This window comes from Hyperolius riggenbachi, chromosome 3 (genome assembly GCF_040937935.1).
Source record: "Hyperolius riggenbachi isolate aHypRig1 chromosome 3, aHypRig1.pri, whole genome shotgun sequence".
In the NCBI taxonomy this organism is placed as follows: Eukaryota; Metazoa; Chordata; class Amphibia; order Anura; family Hyperoliidae; genus Hyperolius; species Hyperolius riggenbachi.
This window is the reverse complement of record NC_090648.1, coordinates 194,695,244-194,716,498: the sequence shown is the minus strand read 5'-3', so window position 1 is coordinate 194,716,498 and position 21,255 is coordinate 194,695,244. Positions and strand designations below refer to the sequence as shown.

General features: G+C 43.0%; 1 protein-coding gene across 1 annotated transcript in view; it reads left to right on the top strand.

The window, feature by feature from the left end:
* Positions 1-21,255, top strand: part of RFX7 (regulatory factor X7) — a 136,374-nt gene that overhangs the window by 95,033 nt on the left and 20,086 nt on the right. The window contains exons 3-6 of the mRNA XM_068275497.1: positions 8,509-8,591; positions 9,360-9,482; positions 12,969-13,085; positions 21,000-21,084. Of these exons, the coding sequence (XP_068131598.1) occupies positions 8,509-8,591; positions 9,360-9,482; positions 12,969-13,085; positions 21,000-21,084 (408 nt within the window). The remainder of the gene's footprint in view (positions 1-8,508; positions 8,592-9,359; positions 9,483-12,968; positions 13,086-20,999; positions 21,085-21,255) is intronic.

The window sequence follows — 21,255 nt, the reverse complement described above, 5'->3', positions numbered from 1 at the left end:
AATATTTTGTGGCCCCAGTGCCCCAGAGCTTGTAGGGGCCCCCAGTGGCTACAAGAGAAAAAAAAATCTTTCAAATCGGCTTTATAGTTTTTGAGAAAATCGATTTTAAAGTTGCAAAGGAAAAAAATACACATTTAAAAACCCGCCGACTTTAATGGTTAATAGCAAATCCACCTTAAATGCTAGAAACCCTAAATTTGCAGGATATGTTAAGGAGATCATTAGGAATAAGAGGAAAAAACTATTTTTCAAAAAGACCTTATAGTTTTTGAGAAAATCGATTTTAAAGTTTCGAAGGAAAATAGTATACTTTTAAATGCGGTAAATGTCACTTTTAGTAGCAAGCCTAACGGTAGTGTAATTTTACATGTATCAAAAGAAAGAGCAATGCATTTCCTGACAGGGTTTCCAGGGGGTCCATACGCAGCCGCAGCGCTTTGGCCAGGGATCGCTATACAGCCGCAATATGGCTGTATGAAGATTCCTGGCATTTTTTCCTATTTTCCGAGCCGCCGCGATTGACGTCAGGAGGGGCAGAGCTGAAGCTGAAAGCTCTGCCCCTTCCAGGAAATGCCGGCGGATTGCCCCCCGGGGCGATTTGGGGGCTCTGCAGCCCTCATTTTGCGGCGGGGACACGTGAACTCCCTTATGCGGCCCAGCCTCATCCTGACTTTGCCTCCTGCGGCCCCCGGGTAAATTGAGTTTGAGACCCCTGCCTTATGCGGAGCACACGTCCGGTGACTAGTGATAACAGTGTTGCAAGTAGTGGGTCACAGAATGCTATGCTGAAGTAGAACCACAAAGCGAAGCTCACCATACTAATTTCATTTTTGGGATGTGCCACACAATTGCCTTTTGATCTATATGCTGACAATTGTTTTACTTATAGATGAGGTCAGCTACATCTTTAAATATTGGTGGTCCACATATAGAATAGCAGTGCTGGCACCACCCATCCACATGGAAGCCAGAAAGCAGTCATTCGCTGGTTTCCAATCAAATTCCACTTCAGGTCGGTGACACTGCTGTCCAATTGGTCTGCAGGTTGTCACCTGGGTATGCTTCACTGTCTGGCCCGCTAAGACTTCTACATCATTTTATGTATACTCTGGCTCCCCAGCAGTCTGGAGTATGTTGACCCAGCCCTCGATCCAAAACGTTTGGGGACCCCTGATCTATCTGATACTCATTATACATTATGTTCACCCCCTGATGCCAAATTGAAGTACTGAGGGCTGAGAACACTGCATTAGATGGGTGCTGGCATCTATCTACGGCATAACCAAACACTTATCAGATGTTTCAATTGGATTAACTACTATAGCCGAGCGCTGGGTATCTGCAGCCAGTTATAATATTGGTTTAACAGTTGAGCACTGGTGCTCAAATAATACTTTGTAGCTGGTATCCATTGCTAAGCTACAGAACTGTATAACAGTCCTTCACACAAATTATGTAAAAGTGTTGTACCGTGTTATCACACAAATTATAAATGCCTGTTATTGCCTAGCCATTAGAATGCATGGTCTCTGTGACAGTGCCAGGATACAGTGCACTGAATCTACTAAATCTAACTGCTTCCTGTGCTGCCCTCCCTACCAGACTGCACTGCTGGAGTTCTGGGCTTTGCAATGATATAATTTCTTCAGAAAGCATTCAGATGCTTGCTTGTATCCCCAACAAAATGTTATCTCTGAAATCCAAAGAAGAGTTTGTGAACAGGAGTGATCTTTGTGAATGGGTGTATGTGATTTTCATTACGTTTATTAGGTAAACATTCAGGAAACCAAGAAAAGATAGCCTCAGCAAAATCGAAATCGCATCGCAAATGCCCAAAAATCACAAGTAGAATTTTGATTAAAAAAAATGCAATTGAATCGCACTGAGTTTGCCGATTTTTCAGTGTGTTCAGGCCCTTATGCTGTATAGGATCACAGTACATCTGTTTTATGAAAGGATATGTTAATATTTGGGCTATTGTATAATATTAGGGCACAACATTTATGCCTTTGGATGGAATGTGACCATTTTCTTTTACCTAATAAATGCTGTGGATTTTATGTAAACATGTATGATATGCATGTAGTATCTCCATTGGTGACATAAGAATTTACACAGTATTTTCTATAAATTCCTCATCATTTTTAAATCTTTGTGATGGGATTTCTGTTAGCCACTATGCTTTTGCTGTTGGAATGTTTAGCACATGGGATGTTCAAACCTTGTCAGTTTTGGAAATCATTAAGCATTATAAATCTCTCCATATATATATATACACGTTCTTGCAAACACACGTAGACCCTGAAAAATGATAGCAGTCAGATGTGCTGTTACTGCTGAGTTACCCAAAGCACCTTCTTGTATGATAATGCTTATTCATTCTTATGGAGATGGATGTGAGAGCACTAGGACCAGTACCAGTGCTGACTTATCTAATGGGACATCGATAGTGACTGTATATAATATCAACAAATGAAAACTGGCACATTGTGTTAAAATGAAAACAGATGTTTGTGTCCTGCCAAAAATAACAGAAAGTTCCACTTACAGTCTAATAATTGATGTAAAAAGTACTAAACTTCAGTCCACAAACAAATAAGCAGAAGCTTGTAATGACACACACCTTGTTTGTTTGCCCCTCCAGGGGCTGATTAACCAGTTGGTATTCCTCCATAGGCTCCTTTTCACATCCTCCTCTCTCTGGTCTATCCATTCTGTCTCATCCAAGTTTGATTCAACTGTATCATTTCTGTTTTGCAAACTCTGTTATATTGAGCTGTGGTGAGGAAAGGAGACAAATTTCCCAAAGTGCAGTAAACTAATTATAGCTCCAGTGAACAATAGGGAATTTACTTAGTGTTTATAATTCAAAACTTCCCTGGGAACAGCTTCAAAGTTCTTAAGGGATCCTGCAACTGGCATCCACGTGGCAGACCATAATGCCTTTTGAATTGTAAACCATTGTAAATAGATTTCGTGTTATGGAATATGTTTGCGCTTTATAAACCAATATTAATATGTGGGGGCTGGAAACAAGGATTGTTGTTCCACTGGATGGATGACCCTTTCCTTCAGCTTGATCATGTAGCAAAGTTTTCAATGTGCAACAAGGTATATGTCGTAATAAGCCATGCATAGTTTTGTGTGCACTGAAGTTTTAAGGCCTTGTTTCCATCTGTGCGTTTCTATCCGCTTCTGTCCACTTTTTATCAGCACATCAATGTTACAGATTGATACATGTTGCTGAAAAGCGGACAGAAGCGGATAGAAGCTCGTGGATGGAAACAAGGCCTTAGTCCTTTTTGTATCTCTATTTGTCAACTGACAACACAATATTTTCCCCACAGAAGAATCAGCAGTGAATATTTCATAAATCATACAGACATATGATTCTATGGCATTGTTCACACTATAAACTCCATCTGTATTTCCTGACGCATACCATGGGTGTTCTTATGCCATTTTCTGCATGCATTTTTGCCCACTAATAATAGTATATTGTTACAAAACCACGGGTAGTCTTGCCAAGAAAAAAAGTGAACCTCTAAATAAAAAAAACAAACAAACATTAGAGCCCACATGCAATTCACTTTTTCTCCTGAGTTTTCTCTGAGATCATTTTAACCCTGAACAAGCATATATTATATACCCTGATATTCATACCCTGAACAAGCATGCAATTTAGATATTTCTGACTTAAGTCTGACTGTATTAGCTACATACTTGTTTCAGGCAGGGAACACACTTGTTTTTCAGTTTTCTGCACTCGGTTTTCTGCACAGAAAGTGTGTTTCTATGAAGAAAAACGTGCACTGTTTTTCACAGCAGCTAATGTAATTGATACAGAAAACTGACAAAATGTGCAGAGTCATGATGCAGAATGTCAGTTTTGTTTCTGTGCGCGAAAAACACATCAACTACTTTGGCCTCCTGCACGTACTAGCTACGCCAAGGAGGCCATGCGCACGCGCGCTCCCGGCCGCGGAACGTTAGCCCACTAATCAGTGAATCGGGCTATGGTGCCCGATCACTGATTCCTCTCCCCGCAGAAAAAGCGACAGCTTCTCTCAGAAGCTCCGCTTTTTCTGGCTGTTGCGTCCCCCATGCGTCCCTCTAAGCGTATGTTACGCTTAGAGTGACGTCATGTAAACAAACTCATGGCCGCCATCTTGTGGCCAAAAAGTAAAACTACAACTAAAATAAAAAAAAAAACTCGACACACATTTACATTATAAAAGTAATGTTTACATCCCACCATCCCAAAAAATACCGAAATAAAATGTTTAATATAAAAAAAAAATTACAATAATAAAAAAAAAATGTAAATATTTACCTAAGGGTCTAAACTTTTTAAATATCAATGTAAAGATGAAATATTTCTATATTTTTTTTTATTTTAAACTTGTAAATAGTGATAGATGCAAAACGGAAAAAATGCACCTTTTTTACCAAATAAAATATTGTCGCCATACATTGTTATAGGGACATAATTTTAACCGTGTAATAACCGGGACATATGGGCAAATACAATACGTGAGTTTTAATTATGGAGGCATGTATTATTTTAAAACTACCGTATAGACTCGGATACAAGTCAACCTCATGTATAAGTCGACCCCAATATTTAAACCTCTTAAGCTGGAATTTTTTTGGTGTCTCAAGTATAAGTCTACCCCTCAACGTTAACGCTGCTGGGGACTTTAAACCTCCCTCGCACCCACCATCACCCAAAAGGCATCCCTTCTCTCTATCCTCTATAGCCCTCATGTGTAATGAAATTCTTTGTATTGGCTGCAGCAGAAGCAAAGTTGCTGGTGACTTTAAATCTCCCTCCCACCCACAGAGGCGTCCGCCTCCCTCTATCTTCCCCCTGTGTATAATGCTCTGTAATTGCCTGCTCTGTAATTAGCATACCGCGAACCGCTGGCTCACATGACGTGGCGTGAGTAAGGTAGAGGAGAGCATGTGACACCCAGTGCTGGACTCGTAAGTTGACTGCAGCGATTATACTGCAGTATACAAAGGGGGAAGATAGAGAGAGGCGGACGCCTCTGTGGGAGGGAGGGAGGGAAGTTTAAATTGCCTGGCAACCACTTTGCTCCTGCTGCGGCCGTACAAAGCATTTCATTACACGTGGGGGGGGGGGGGGGAGGGGTGGATAGAGAGAGGATGACACCCTTTGGGTGATGGTGGGTGGGAGGATCAAAGTGCTCTGTCACTAGTGCACCGCAGAGAGGTGGAGAGAGAAAGGTGGCCCTGTCATCCTGGCTATAAGTTGTTAAATTTAGGACTGTCACAAGTATAAGTTTTTCAGTTTTTCTCTTATTTTTCCTGTTAAAATGCATTTACAGTAAAGTGGCTCTTAGCAAAATGTACCACCCAAAGAAAGCCTAATTGGTGGCGGAAAAAAACAAGATATAGATCAGTTCATTGTGATAAGTATTGATAAAGTTATAGGCTAATGAATGGGAGGTGAACATTGCTCGGATGCATAAAGTGAAAACGACTGAAGGCTGAAGTGGTTAAGGCCCCGTTTACACTTAATCAGTTGGTACGCATTTTTCTTTCTTCTCCATAGCAGTGCATTGTGAAAAAGATTTCTGTTAAAACGCGTTAAAGGGAACCTGTACTGAGTAAAATTATTTAAAATAAACACATGAGGTAACTTCAAATGAACATTACATAGTTACCTTGCCATCAGTTCCTCTCAGAGGCTCACATTTTCTTCTGACAATGATCCCTTCCAGTTCTGACAACATTTTGTCAGAATTGAAATATATCAGTTGCTGTCAGTTACAGCTGAGAGGAGAACTGATGTGTCCATGTTTCCCTATAGTTTAAGAGGGCGATGTTACAGTTTAACTGTGTGCTGACCAGAAAGCTGTTATGGCGTAATGGCCATTTTCAAAATGGAGCACGGAGAATTCCATTGATCACAGTGGACAAACAGGACGCAGGAGAGGAAAAAGAGGTTGAGGAGTAGATTACACAGGAGGTAAGTATGACTTGTGTATGTTTATTTTGACTTTTAAGTTTCAGTTCAGGTTTTCTTTAAGTGTGAACTGTGCCATTGAAAAACGTGGGACTTACTTTGAAAATTAGTTGTCCTTTCAGTTATAACGGAGAGCAACTAATTTAACCCCCCTAGCGGTATAATTCCCGCGGCTGCGCAGCCGCGGGAGGTTTTTTTTCACTTTTTTTTTTTTTTTTTTTTTTTTTTTTTTTTTTTTTTTTAGCATGTAGCTAGCCTAGCGCTAGCTACATGCTTTCCCCGTCCCCGCGGCGTCCGCCCGTCCCCTCTGATCGCCGCCGGCGCCGCTTGCCCGTAAGGAAATCCCGTTCTGAACGGGATTTCCTTGAGGGCTTCCCCCGTCGCCATGGCGACGAACGGAGTGACGTCACAGGGAGTCCCGATCCACCCCATAGCGTAGCCTGCCGGCGATTGGCCAGGCTGCGCAAGGGGTATGCGGGGGGGGGGGGGGGGGGGCCTGTATCCGCGGCAGGCGGCGGCGATCAGACCAAACACACAGCTAGCAAAGTGATAGCTGCGTGTTTGAAAAAAAAAATTATGTAAATCGGCCCAGCAGGGCCTGAGCGGCACCCTCCGGCGGCTTACCCCGTGTCACACACGGGGTCACCGCCAAGGAGGTTGAAGAGAAACTCCGACCAAGAATTGAACTTTATCCCAATCAGTAACTGATACCCCCTTTTACATGAGAAATCTATTCCTTTTCACAAACAGACCATCAGGGGGCGCTGTATGGCTGATATTGTGGTGAAACCCCTCCCACAAAAAATTCTGAGTACATACTCTTGGCAGTTTCCTGTCTGTGAACCTTGCTGCATTGTGGGAAATAGCTGTTTACAGCTGTTTCCAACTGCCAAAAAAAGCATGCAGCAGCTACATCACCTGCCAACAGTAAAAATGTCACCATGTAATAAATGTCAGAATGTAAATCAGGGATTTAAAAGATTTTACAATGGGCAAACACTGACTAAATCATTTATACATACTTATTGTAAAAACGAAGCACTTTTTTTATTCCATTATTTTCGCTGGAGTTCCTCTTTAAGTGTAAACGGGGCCTAAGTGTGATAAGTTATCACATTGATTAACATGAGTTCTCAGTTTTTCTGTGCATAGAACGCGTACGAAAACAGCCAAGTGTGTTCCCTGCCTCAGGGGTGTGATTTAGACACTGTTGAGGCCAGAAAGATCAGTAGGACAGCCAGGTAACACGTCTTGTGTAAGAGGAAATAATATGGCAGCCTTCGCATGCTCTCACCTCAGATTGCCTTTAACGCACTTGATTTCATGGAAATGGCTGCTGTAATGTTTTTCTTTATAGACAGTTTTCTAACACTTTGGCTGATCCTGTGACTGAAAATGTGGATTGAGAGGTGGCTTTGGCCACTATTCATTCGCTCCACCATTCTTAAAATAAATATGTTTTTGTCTGAAGTTCTATTATAAATTATTCTAGAGATTCTGAATGCCTGTGTAAACAATCCCCTGTGTAATCAGAGTGTGTGGAAACTGAAAGACCTTTTTGCTTGCTTTAAAAAATATAAACAAATGAAGGATTTGCTTATGCATTGTTTTCTGCAGATACTGTAAATATCGCAATTAGAAAATGGTGCCAGCTTAGGAATGAGATGCTTTGTTTTATTTGAATAACCCCTTCATTGGCTATGGACCTCTCCTTATATGCTCTTGCCAACTTAATAAATCTTCAACAATATAATAAATCTGTTAGGAGATAGCCTGCGATTGTTCAAAATAAGTTAAGTCTGGGAAATATTGCGTAGCTTTTAAAATAGAAAGAAAATATGTTGTACAACAAGCATTCTGTCTGCTTGCCAGCTGTCATTTGCTTCTGTAGAAAATAACTGCCAATTAATTTGTGACCACTGTTAATAAACAAGTCCCATACTTGGGACTTACGCTCTTACGCTATTATCATTTTTCTTTTCTTGCCTCATCTATAATAACTTAATTTCTGTTCTGTACACGTAACATTTTATTTCTTTAATGGAAACATATTTTTTTTCTTGTAATAATTTATAAAATGAAAGCAAGGTTTAATTTACTACATACCTAAGATAATTTTCTGCATGATTACTATAGTGTACTCACTTATTTCACATATCTTAGATCTGCTGCCTCTGTTTTGTTTTTGTGTTGGAACCTGTACAGTAGCTGCTATCTTGCTTGAGATGTCTGCACTATGCACTAAACAGGAAGAATTCATAGGGTAATATGCTCAGTTACCTCAGCCGGAAACAATTACCAGCTACAACAAAAGAGTTTAAGAAGGGATTTAGGAAGGAAATAGATACGAGAGGTGGATCCTCCTAAAATGCGATTGGCTGGTTATATGGTGTGTTTTTTTTTTGTTTGTTGTTTTTTTTTAGCCTTTTTTCCCTACACCCTAAGGTGGCAGAAATTAAACGTAAAGCTTCATTGCTGCTTCATCTTATATTTGTATTGTTTTTTTTTTCATTTAGCAAGAAGTTGACAAGTTTACAGATCTTGAGAAACTCTACCTCTACCTCCAACTGCCTTCTGGTCCTAGCAATGCAGAGAAAAGGTGCTTAATTATTTGTAATGCGTATGTCTCACCTTTAGTTTTGTGTAGGTTTTTTAGTTTTTTTTTCTAACATAATTTCTGTTTCCTTATTGTATGTAAGTTCTGTGTTAGTAATTGTAGTTGCCACTCTTCACAGTAATGAATAAACATATGGTATGGCCTTACTCTGCTTCACATCATAGTTAAAACTGCAATATTTGGCTTTCACTGGCAAACCCATTTGTGATTCTATAGACTCCCATTTTTTTAATAGTATAATGTGATTTTCAGGTGTTGTTTCCCTGAAACAATCAGGGATGTTACATTTTTAAAAATTCAGTTATGTCAGTGGATGCCAGAAGCAGACTTATGTCTCCCAAAATCTCGTTATTGGTTGATATTAAACACTCTTCAAATCATCTGCATTAAAATGTACGAAACACATTCAGGACGTTTGTGTATTATTTTATTACTGCTGGCATATGTGTAGAAGACTATCTTGGCAGTAACCAAAGCTAGAACTGTGCTTCCAATATTTTAGTAAGCATGTCTTGAGTTTAGCCTTACTGGAAGGAGGTTTATTTTATGCTTGATTTTTTTAATGCTTCTAATCATTTTCTCATATGGATGGCTGAGGTTGCTGTTTGTTTACTTCAGCTAAATAGATCATCACACATGGCCAGCTATTAGATTTTCTTAAAAGTAATCATAATAAAAATGTCAGCTATTCAAATATTAATCTTAAAGCATTTTCATTTAGTAGCCTTTTTGTTTTTGTTTTCCCTCTAGTGATCAGAGCTCATTATCATCTAGCAGAGCTCAGCAAACTCATGCTTTCTCCTGGATACGGAATACCTTAGAAGAGCACCCGGAGACATCGTTGCCCAAGCAGGAGGTCTATGATGAGTATAAGTAAGTGCACTTAAACTAAAATCATTCCTTTTATTTATTTTCTTGTAGTTTGTGACACCTTTCACAAGGTGACCCTCTAACTTACTATCAGATTCCATTATCTTGTCAAACCTGGTGTAACACCCTTAGCTAATATGTGGCTTAACCATTTGGGGACCGGCTGCCTAACCCCCCTTAAGGAGCAGGCAATTTTGCATGCGGATTTGGGGGTTCAGGCAGCCGGATCTCCACTTTTGGTAGCTGGGCATGGTGTCCCCCCTGTAGCCAGCAGCATTTACTCACCTCCCAGGCTCCAGTGATGAGCCGCTGTGGACCCCTCTGCTCTGGCCGGCATCCCCGCTCCTACTGATGCTAAGTTCCGGGTCGTAGCTTGATGACGTTATCAAGCCCGGGACCCGGCACTTACGTCAGTTCCGCTTTAAAGGGAACCTTAACTGCCGTGGGAAAATAAATTCACTTACCTGGGGGCTTTCCCAAGCCTCCTGCAGCCGTCCTGTGCCCGCACCGGTCCTTCGGTTCCCTCCGCCGCTAAGTTTCGATTTCGGACGACTGCCAGTCGTCCTCGGGCCTCTTCCGCTTTCCTCGTCGTAAACTGCAGTAAAGCGCGTCCGCATGACGCGTTTGGCGTCATGCGATGACGCGTTTGGCGTCATGCGGACGCGCTTTACTGCAGTTTACGACGAGGAATGCGGAAGAGGCCCGAGGACGACTGGCAGTCGTCCGAAATCGAAACTTAGCGACGGAGGGAGACCGGAGGGCACCGAAGGACCGGCGCGGGCACAGGACGGCTGCAGGAGGCTTGGGAAAGCCCCCAGGTAAGTGAATTTATTTTCCCACGGCAGTTAAGGTTCCCTTTAAGTCTCCCAGAACAGTGTTACAGATGTTTCAGTACACAGTGGAAACTGGTGGTAAAGCATTACCTCATTTTAAATTCTATTACTGAGCAGCGGTCATTGTGACCATTCATTGGTTCAGTTGGTCATCGCTGATTGGGGTCCTCTGTACACACTCTTGACTATCGGCTGAGGTGGTAGTTATCGCCTGCCTTGGGCAACTTTAGTCATGCGTGTGTAAGGCTTTCGTTATGCAATAGCATATGCACGAAAGGTGATTTGTCCTCAGGTGAATCTACTTACTCTGCAAGCCAGTGCTGAATGGATGAAGTACATAAATAACGATTTATCTACTCTATGGACAAGCTGGGTGGTTGTTCATGGTAATTCTTTTGACTAATGTGAAACTAAAATAGGTTTGAAGGTGGGCCGGTTAAAGGGTATATAAACTGTGTTTTAATTCCATTACAACATCAGTACCACTCAGCTCTTTGTGCTCTGTACAGAAGCTCTAATCAGCCGGGCGCGCTGCCCACCTGAGCTCCCAGCGTCCTCTCTCTCTCCTCACTCGACAATGTGGCAAACCTGAATCTTGTAATTCAGACAGCATCCTCTAGGTGGCAACAGCAGGATACAGCAGACGAGCTTCCTCACTCTACGCTGCTGACATGCTAGGAGAGAGCTGAGCTGTGAGCCTCTTATCCTCATTAATATTCACTGCAGTCCAAGCTGGCCCACTGGTTATTGCCAGTATTGTGTGCATAAGCCTTTGTTTTAGTATTAGTTCTATGTTTCACAGCCACGGCACTTCAGTACTTATAAGGTCATGAATGCTCAGTTAGAAATGTTATGAAGCAGTGCCAACCTACATTACAGTTCCATTTCAGTTGGATTTGCTTTGCATTCCATTTTTTTTTCAAACAAAACTGTTTTTTATATTTTGGTGTGTGTGTGTGTGTGTGTGTGTGTGTGTGTGTGTGTGTGTGTGTGTGTGTGTGTGTGTGTGTGTGTGTGTGTGTGTGTGTGTGTGTGTGTGTGTGTGTGTGTGTGTGTGTGTGTGTGTGTGTGTCAGGTATGTATTATTAGGCTGCGGTCAGTTGGGCGCAGGGCAAGCCACATGACGGCTCACCCTGCTACTGCTGCAGGGAGAGGGAGAAGTAATTTGCGGTCTGGCAATTGCTAGAACCCCAGATTACCTTTACGCACGGCGTGGACTATAGCATTACAACTATAGCCGCACTGTCATGTGGCACTACGCATCTCTGTGTGCGCACAGATGACGTGCTTCGCTGTCTTGCTCCACTCGGCTATATTTTTTTGCCACCCTGCTATAAAAAATGTTGGGGTGAGAACACTGCAGCTTATAGTTTGTTTTAAAGTTATGTTGATTTGTGCAGGTCTTGTTGACCTGTATTGTTTTATTATAAAATTTGTCAATAATTATTTTTTTAATAAATAAAAGTTTAACATAAATCCTGCATCAACTTGAAATGATTTGCAATTCACTGACCATACCTTGTGGGGAGGATAAGGGCTGGGTGCGGGGGTTGGGATTGATCAGTAAGGGGGGATAGGTTAGGGTTAGGTTGTCGAGCAGGGGAATATGCCAGAACACCAGCAAAAATAGCACTGAAACCAGAGGCTACAGAGGTAAATAGCACAAGTATTAGTAAAATTCATTGTTAACATTGTGTTTATGGGGCACTGACAGTAAATGTATTAATTCAGGGTCCGAACATACGTTTTTCTAACAAATTGAACCTTTATGGAAGAGTTCCTTAAAGCGGACCCAAACCAAACATTTTTTTTAATTAAAAATATTTAGTTGCACCACTCTGACACATACAAAGATAAATAAACACTCCTTCAAGCCTATGAGCATTTCAGTGCATGCTTTTCACCCTTCTCTTTCCATAACTAGGATTATACTGGGGGCAGCCATTAGCAATTCCTCCATTGCCGGACACCACCTACTTCACCAGTTTGCCGGATTTTGTCCCGGCAATTTGAAAGGAAGGGAGGGGGTTCCTCCAATAAATGTAAAATGTTTTATATTTGTCATCATGCAGCTGGAAAAAGGCTGCTATTTATTATTATAATTTAGAAAATAGATTTTATTTCTGAAATCTTGTATTTTTAATTTGGGCCCACTTTAAGGTCCAAAAATTACCTTGGAGAACTACTGTATATGATACATGGTTGACAAAGTTGTAACTATCCATCTTATAGCAATAGATTGCTGCTAAATTTTCCATGTATTTTAAATGTAGTCAGTTGATAAATCACTAGTGATTCTGTAGTGATTTGCAACTGAGTGAGATATTCAGTCCTATTTTATGCTGACCACACGTGTTGCCCATTTTGGTTATCAACTGCAAACTCCTCCTTTCAGAAGAATCTGCTGCTTTTTAGGCTTGCATTAGAGCTACACGCAGTAGCAATTTTGTTGGTACAAATCTGTGGGGCATTGGTGAATGTGTACATTAGTGCTGGAGCTGTTTGATTTGATTTTCCTAGCACAGAATTCATCGGTGTGGGTAGTGTGCATAATTCTGCTTGTTGGTATGCATACTGTATCTTTGGAATCTCTGTGTGTATCATGATTCACTTTTATTTTTCATGTTTATTTCACATGTGTAACCTTGTCTTTCAGGAGCTATTGTGACAATCTTGGCTATCACCCACTAAGTGCTGCAGACTTTGGAAAGATTATGAAAAATGTGTTTCCAAACATGAAGGCACGTCGACTGGGGACAAGAGGCAAATCAAAATATCCTTTACTTTAAGTGTGCCCGAATCTGCATGGGCTACTTCATTTAACACCTGTTGTTTTTATTCAACTTGTGACTAAACTTAGAAGGAAACTATCTGTCCACAGTGACAATGTGACCCATAAAGATAACAAATCTTCACCTCCTTTGTAGAATGTCTGGTGTGTGCAAAACGTGTGTGTGTGTGTGTGTGTGTGTGTGTGTGTGTGTGTGTGTGTGTGTGTGTGTGTGTGTGTGTGTGTGTGTGTGTGTGTGTGTGTGTGTGTGTGTGCAAAACGTTAGTGTGTCTGTGTGTGTTGCAGGGATTTGTATTTGTACATATGTTCTCCTCTGTATCCCCACAGCTGTGTTTAATTGCTTTTATGGTGTTTCTGTCAAGTATTCATTAAAGATTTGTAATTTTTGCTATACGTTTAGCATCTTTTTAGTGGATTTACTCCAACATGGATATCTCTTGTCTTAGTAATATATACATGATTTTATGTTTATTTCATGGTGCTACAACCAGTTCGCGTATGAGCTGTTCAGGAAAAAAAACAGTTCCACAACCATCCACTAGTGGGCAAACAAATACATTTAATTTTCTGTTGAAATACTGTATTTTTTGGACTATACGACTCACTTTTTCTCCTCCAAAAGTAGGGAAAAAAAGTCCAAATGCAGGGAGTTCCTAACTTGTGAACGCCTGCCAATACGAATCTCCAACCCGCTACAGTGTTGGGGACTCCCTGTACTGTGCCCATGCAGAGGAGGACACGGGGACAAACGGGACACAAAGGGGCATAGAGGAGGACAGAGGCAGGCACATGAGGGACATGAGAGGACAGAGGACACAGGGAGACACAAGAGGTACAAGGGAGCATGAGATACAAAGGGGGCATAATCCACAAGATGCCCCTTCACCATGGATACACCAGGTTTAGTATATATATTTTTCCCCCTGGATTTTGTCCTCTAAACCTAGGTGCGTCTTATAGTCCGAAAAATATGATAGATGATTGTCCTGTTTACAATGTGCTTTAATGGAAGCAAACTGATTAAGGCCTTGTTCACATTATAAATCGCCTGCGCTATCGCAAGCACTGAGCAATTTTCAAAGCGTTTATTTAAGCGCTTTCAGAGTGATTTGTGCTTTTCTGTAGTGATGTTGTTTTCACTTCCTGACATCAGTCAGGATGTGAACTCTTTGCCCCGAAAATGAAAAACTCCAATGTATTTATTAATTAAAAGCACTCAGAAAATCGCTTTTTTTCAAGCGCTTAGCGATTTTCCTATCTTTTCTATTGAATTGCAAACGCTCAGAAAATGGTGCAGGACCCGTGTCTGCGATTGGATAGAAAGCTCATCGCTCATGTGAGAACACTCACATAGAGCAACATTGCAGAATCGCTTTCAGGGCGATTTTTTTAAATCATCAGCGCTTTAAAAGAAGCGAAATCACTCTTAATGTGTACAAGCCCTAATGCTTTGTGCTGTGTTTGAATTGACTGCTCCTGCTGTACTGTTACCTTCCTTTTATAAATTGCAGGAGGGTTCAGCAGTTTCCGTCTTGCAGATTCCCCCCCCCCCCCCAGTTAGATGACATACTAACTAGTGCTATGATGTCATTATAGGCATTGGATAGCATGTCAGGAACATGACTAGATGGGAACAAGGCAAGCCTTGGACACGGTAAGTCAGACTTGACAAGAGTTCAATCACGATATAGGGCAAGGATGGGCAAATTTTATTGCTTTGGAGCACAGCACAAATCTGAGTTATAAACTGGAGTTTGGCAAGTTTGGCTGAGATGCTTGCTGATGTGTCCAGAGTCTCAGGGCTACATGAGGATACATGAAAGATAAGGGTACAAGCGCGATTAACAGGAGTAGACAGGGATGCAACATGCACTGCATTTATTAATGCAGAGTGCAGCATAAAGGGAGTCCATATAATGGACTTCTTATGGCACATTTCTTGCCTTATCTAACTTAAGGTGGCCACTAACTGTCCAATTTCTAGCGAAAAATCGTTCGAGCAATCAGAAATTCTGATCGGACGAAAAATCGTTCACTACACCATCAACTAACCAATCATTGCTTCCTAACTATCACAACCACCAAGAAAATCCAAATTTTCGTTCGACGAAAATTCATTCGGGCGACATTTTTTTCACTCGTTCATAATCGATTGTGTCCACCAATGGAGATTATTTACAACCAATCCGATCAGAATTTCTAATCGCTCGAACGATTTTTCGCTAGAAATTGGACCGTTAGTGGCCAGCTTTAGAAGCCCACGTGAAACGGAAGTGCTTGAGAAGTCCTTGGCAAACTTAAAGAATACTTTTGTGGAGATTGCCCAGATCCCTGCTATAGATTTATTTACAGGTTTAGCTCAGACATTTATTTGTGTCTTAGAGAATGTTTTGCTCAATACTTTTTGATTTGTTGTGTTAGCAGTGAATCTTAAAGAAGAACTATAACCAAATCTTGAACTTCATCCCTAACAGCAGCTGATACTTTTCTCGCATAGATCATCAGGGGTTCTGTATGGCTGATATTGTGGTGAAACCCCTCCCACAGTGTGATATTAGGACCTAATGCTGGGAATACACGGTTCGTTTTTGCCTTCGTTTCGATTGTGCCTTTTGTCCTTTTCGATCCCGAAATAATCGGTCATACGGTTAATATCACCACCCACGGTTTCGTTTTTTTTTCCGATTCTGATGGTTTCGTTTTTCCAATGATCGAAGGGTGCAAAGAAACGAAACGAAAATCCCTTTTTACAGGGACGGACTAGCATAAACGAATATATAATCGATCTGAACAGCCATCAAGCCTACCAATGGCTCGATTAGATGGATAAAGAGAGATAATATCAAACATGTTCGATCACTAGTCGTTCGTTTTTGTGGTCTATTAATCGAAACTATAATGAGATTATGACTATTTTCACATACGTTTTCAACACTCGATTCGTTTACCGAACGAATCGAAGGTTTAAACGAAGGCAAAAACGAACCGTGTATTCCCAGCATAAGTCCTGACAGTTTCCTTTCTGTGAACCTGGTTGCATTGTGGAAACTAACAGCTGTCTCCAACTATCAAGCAACCAATATCTCCATTTGTGCATATGTATATTTATAAAAAAACAACCTTTTAGCCCAGGGCTGCCCAATCGGCCGATCACGATCTACCGGTAGCTGACCTATACTGCAGGCAGATGCACCTAGCTGACCTATACTGCAGGCAGATGCATCTAGCTGACCTATACTGCAGGCAGATGCACCTAGCTGACCTATACTGCAGCAACATGTACCTAGCTGACCTATACTGCGGGCAGATGCACCTAGCTGACCCATACTGCAGCAACATGCACCTAGCTGAGCTATACTGCGGGCAGATGCACCTAGCTGACCTATACTGCAGCAACATGCACCTAGCTGACCTATACTGCGGGCAGATGCACCTAGCTGATCTATACTGCGGGCAGATGTACCTAGCTGACCTATACTGCAGGCAGATGCACCTAGCTGATCTATACTGCAGCAACATGCACCTAGCTGACCTATACTGCGGGCAGATGCACCTAGCTGATCTATACTGCGGGCAGATGCACCTAGCTGATCTATACTGCGGGCAGATGTACCTAGCTGACCTATACTGCAGGCAGATGCACCTAGCTGACCTACACTGCAGGCAGATGCACCTAGCTGACCTATACTGCAGGCAGATGCACCTAGCTGATCTATACTGCGGGCAGATGCACCTAGCTGACCTATACTGCGGGCAGATGCACCTAGCTGACCTATACTGCGGGCAGATGCACCTAGCTGACCTATACTGCGGGCAGATGCACCTAGCTGACCTATACTGCGGGCAGATCCACCTAGCTGACCTATACTGCGGGCAGATGCACCTAGCTGACCTATACTGCGGGCAGATGCACCTAGCTGACCTATACTGTGGGCAGATGCACCTAGCTGACCTATACTGCGGGCAGATGCACCTAGCTGACCTATACTGCGGGCAGATGCACCTAGCTGACCTATACTGCAGGCAGATGCACCTAGCTGATCTATACTGCGGGCAGATGCACCTAGCTGACCTATACTGCAGGCAGATGCACCTAGCTGATCTATACTGCGGGCAGATGCACCTAGCTGACCTATACTGCGGGCAGATGCACCTAGCTGATCTATACTGCGGGCAGATGCACCTAGCTGATCTATACTGCGGGCAGATGTACCTAGCTGACCTATACTGCAGGCAGATTCACCTAGCTGACCTATACTGCAGGCAGATGCACCTAGCTGACCTATACTGCGGGCAGATGCACCTAGCTGATCTATACTGCGGGCAGATGCACCTAGCTGACCTATACTGCGGGCAGATGCACCTAGCTGATCTATACTGCGGGCAGATGCACCTAGCTGACCTATACAGGCAGATGCACCTAGCTGACCTATACTGCAGGCAGATTCACCTAGGTGACCTATACTGCAGGCAGATGCACCTAGCTGACCTATACTGCGGGCAGATGCACCTAGCTGACCTATACTGCGGGCAGATGCACCTAGCTGACCTATACTGCGGGCAGATGTACCTAGCTGACCTATACTGCAGGCAGATGTACCTAGCTGACCTATACTGCAGGCAGATGTACCTAGCTGACCTATACTGCAGGCAGATGCACCTAGCTGACCTATACTGCGGGCAGATGCACCTAGCTGACCCATACTGCGGGCAGATGCACCTAGCTGACCCATACTGCAGGCAGATGCACCTAGCTGACCCATACTGCGGGCAGGTGCACCTAGCTGACCCATACTGCGGGCAGATGCACCTAGCTGACCCATACTGCGGGCAGATGCACCTAGCTGACCTATACTGCAGGCAGATGCACCTAGCTGACCTATACTGTGGGCAGATGCACCTAGCTGACCTATACTGCGAGCAGATGCACCTAGCTGACCTATACTGCAGCAACATGTACCTAGCTGACCTATACTGCAGCCACATGTACCTAGCTGACCTATACTGCAGCCCCATGTACCTAGATGACCTATACTGGTGCATCTGCCTGCAGTGTAGGTCAGCTAGGTGCATCTGCCTGCAGTATAGGTCAGCTAGCCACATGTACCTGGCTACCCTATACTGCAGCCGCATGTACCTGGCTAACCTATACGGCAGCCGCATGTACCTGGCTACCCTATACTAAAGGCACATGTACCTGGCTACGCTATACTGAAGGCACATGTACCTGGCTACCCTATACTGAAGGCACATGTACCTGGCTACCCTATACTGAAGGCACATGTACCTGGCTAACCTATACTGAAGGCACATGTACCTGGCTAACCTATACTGAAGGCACATGTACCTGGCTAACCTATACTGACGGCACATGTACCTGACTAACCTATACTGAAGGCACATGTACCTGGCTACCCTATACTGAAGGCACATGTACCTGGCTACGCTATACTGAAGGCACATGTACCTGGCTACCCTATTCTGAAGGCACATGTACCTGGCTACCCTATACTGAAGTCACATGTACCTGGCTACCCTATACTGAAGTCACATGTACCTGGCTACCCTAAAGTGAAGGCACATGTACCTGGCTACCCTATACTGAAGGCACATGTACCTGGCTAACCTATACTGAAGGCACATGTACCTGGCTAACCTATACTGAAGGCACATGTACCTGGCTAACCTATACTGAAGGCTCATGTACCTGGCTAACCTATACTGAAGGCACATTTACCTGGCTACCCTATACTGAAGGCACATGTACCTGGCTACCCTATACTGAAGGCACATGTACCTGGCTACCCTATACTGAAATCACATGTACCTGGCTACCCTATAGTGAAGGCACATGTACCTGGCTAACCTATACTGAAGGCACATGTACCTGGCTAACCTATACGGCAGCCGCATGTACCTGGCTACCCTATACTAAAGGCACATGTACCTGGCTACGCTATACTGAAGGCACATGTACCTGGCTACCCTATACTGAAGGCACATGTACCTGGCTACCCTATACTGAAGGCACATGTACCTGGCTAACCTATACTGAAGGCACATGTACCTGGCTAACCTATACTGAAGGCACATGTACCTGGCTAACCTATACTGACGGCACATGTACCTGACTAACCTATACTGAAGGCACATGTACCTGGCTACCCTATACTGAAGGCACATGTACCTGGCTACGCTATACTGAAGGCACATGTACCTGGCTACCCTATTCTGAAGGCACATGTACCTGGCTACCCTATACTGAAGTCACATGTACCTGGCTACCCTAAAGTGAAGGCACATGTACCTGGCTAACCTATACTGAAGGCTCATGTACCTGGCTAACCTATACTGAAGGCACATTTACCTGGCTACCCTATACTGAAGGCACATGTACCTGGCTACCCTATACTGAAGGCACATGTACCTGGCTACCCTATACTGAAATCACATGTACCTGGCTACCCTATAGTGAAGGCACATGTACCTGGCTAACCTATACTGAAGGCACATGTACCTGGCTAACCTATACTGAAGGCACATGTACCTGGCTACCCTACACTGAAGGCACATGTACCTGGCTACCCTATACTGAAGGCACATGTACGTGGCTAACCTATACTGAAGGCACATGTACCTGGCTAACCTATACGGCAGCCGCATGTACCTGGCTACCCTATACTAAAGGCACATGTACCTGGCTACGCTATACTGAAGGCACATGTACCTGGCTACCCTATACTGAAGGCACATGTACCTGGCTACCCTATACTGAAGGCACATGTACCTGGCTAACCTATACTGAAGGCACATGTACCTGGCTAACCTATACTGAAGGCACATGTACCTGGCTAACCTATACTGACGGCACATGTACCTGACTAACCTATACTGAAGGCACATGTACCTGGCTACCCTATACTGAAGGCACATGTACCTGGCTACGCTATACTGAAGGCACATGTACCTGGCTACCCTATTCTGAAGGCACATGTACCTGGCTACCCTATACTGAAGTCACATGTACCTGGCTACCCTAAAGTGAAGGCACATGTACCTGGCTACCCTAAAGTGAAGGCACATGTACCTGGCTAACCTATACTGAAGGCTCATGTACCTGGCTAACCTATACTGAAGGCACATTTACCTGGCTACCCTATACTGAAGGCACATGTACCTGGCTACCCTATACTGAAGGCACATGTACCTGGCTACCCTATACTGAAATCACATGTACCTGGCTACCCTATAGTGAAGGCACATGTACCTGGCTAACCTATACTGAAGGCACATGTACCTGGCTAACCTATACTGAAGGCACATGTACCTGGCTACCCTACACTGAAGGCACATGTACCTGGCTACCCTATACTGAAGGCACATGTACGTGGCTAACCTATACTGAAGGCACATTTACCTGGCTACCCTATACTGAAGGCACATGTACCTGGCTACCCTATACTGAAGGTTCATGTACCTGGCTACCCTATACTGAAGGCACATGTACCTGGCTAACCTAACTCGTAAGCCAAGAAAGTGTGGGCACCCTGTTTTAGCCTATCACAATGTTAATGGATGTGGTTATAAATAAAGGCAGTTTGTGCCGTTTAGTTTTTTTTTTTCATGTCCGCCAATAGTAAAGATGATCACGTGCAGGCTGATAGTGGATCAAACATGAACAAATTACATGGCGAATATCAATAATTTCTCTCTTCTATTTTTTAAATTCTCACATTGTAATGTATTCATTTTTCCCCCCCTTTTCACTAAAGTTCCTCTTCAAAGCTAAGTTGTATCCTGAGTAAAACTGCCATTATCTCATGCCTGCTGGCTTTATTTGTGAATGTAAAGCTCTCTCTATTCTGCCTTTTGATGGGTTGACCTTAACAGTGTTACGTATTGCTACAGTGGACTGAGAAAGAAGGCATTTGTGCATATGCCATCCCTTCCTAATTTGGATTTCAACAAGTCAGGAGATGGGGTAACGTTCATTTTTTTCCTCCAACTTTTCAACCCAGCATAGTTTCTCTGTATACCTGTAAATAAATGAAAATTATTGTATAGTATGATGCTGTAGAATTAAACCGTTTGAAATTACATTATATTGATAAATCATTGGAAAAAGAATACTTCAGAAATATTCATAAATCAG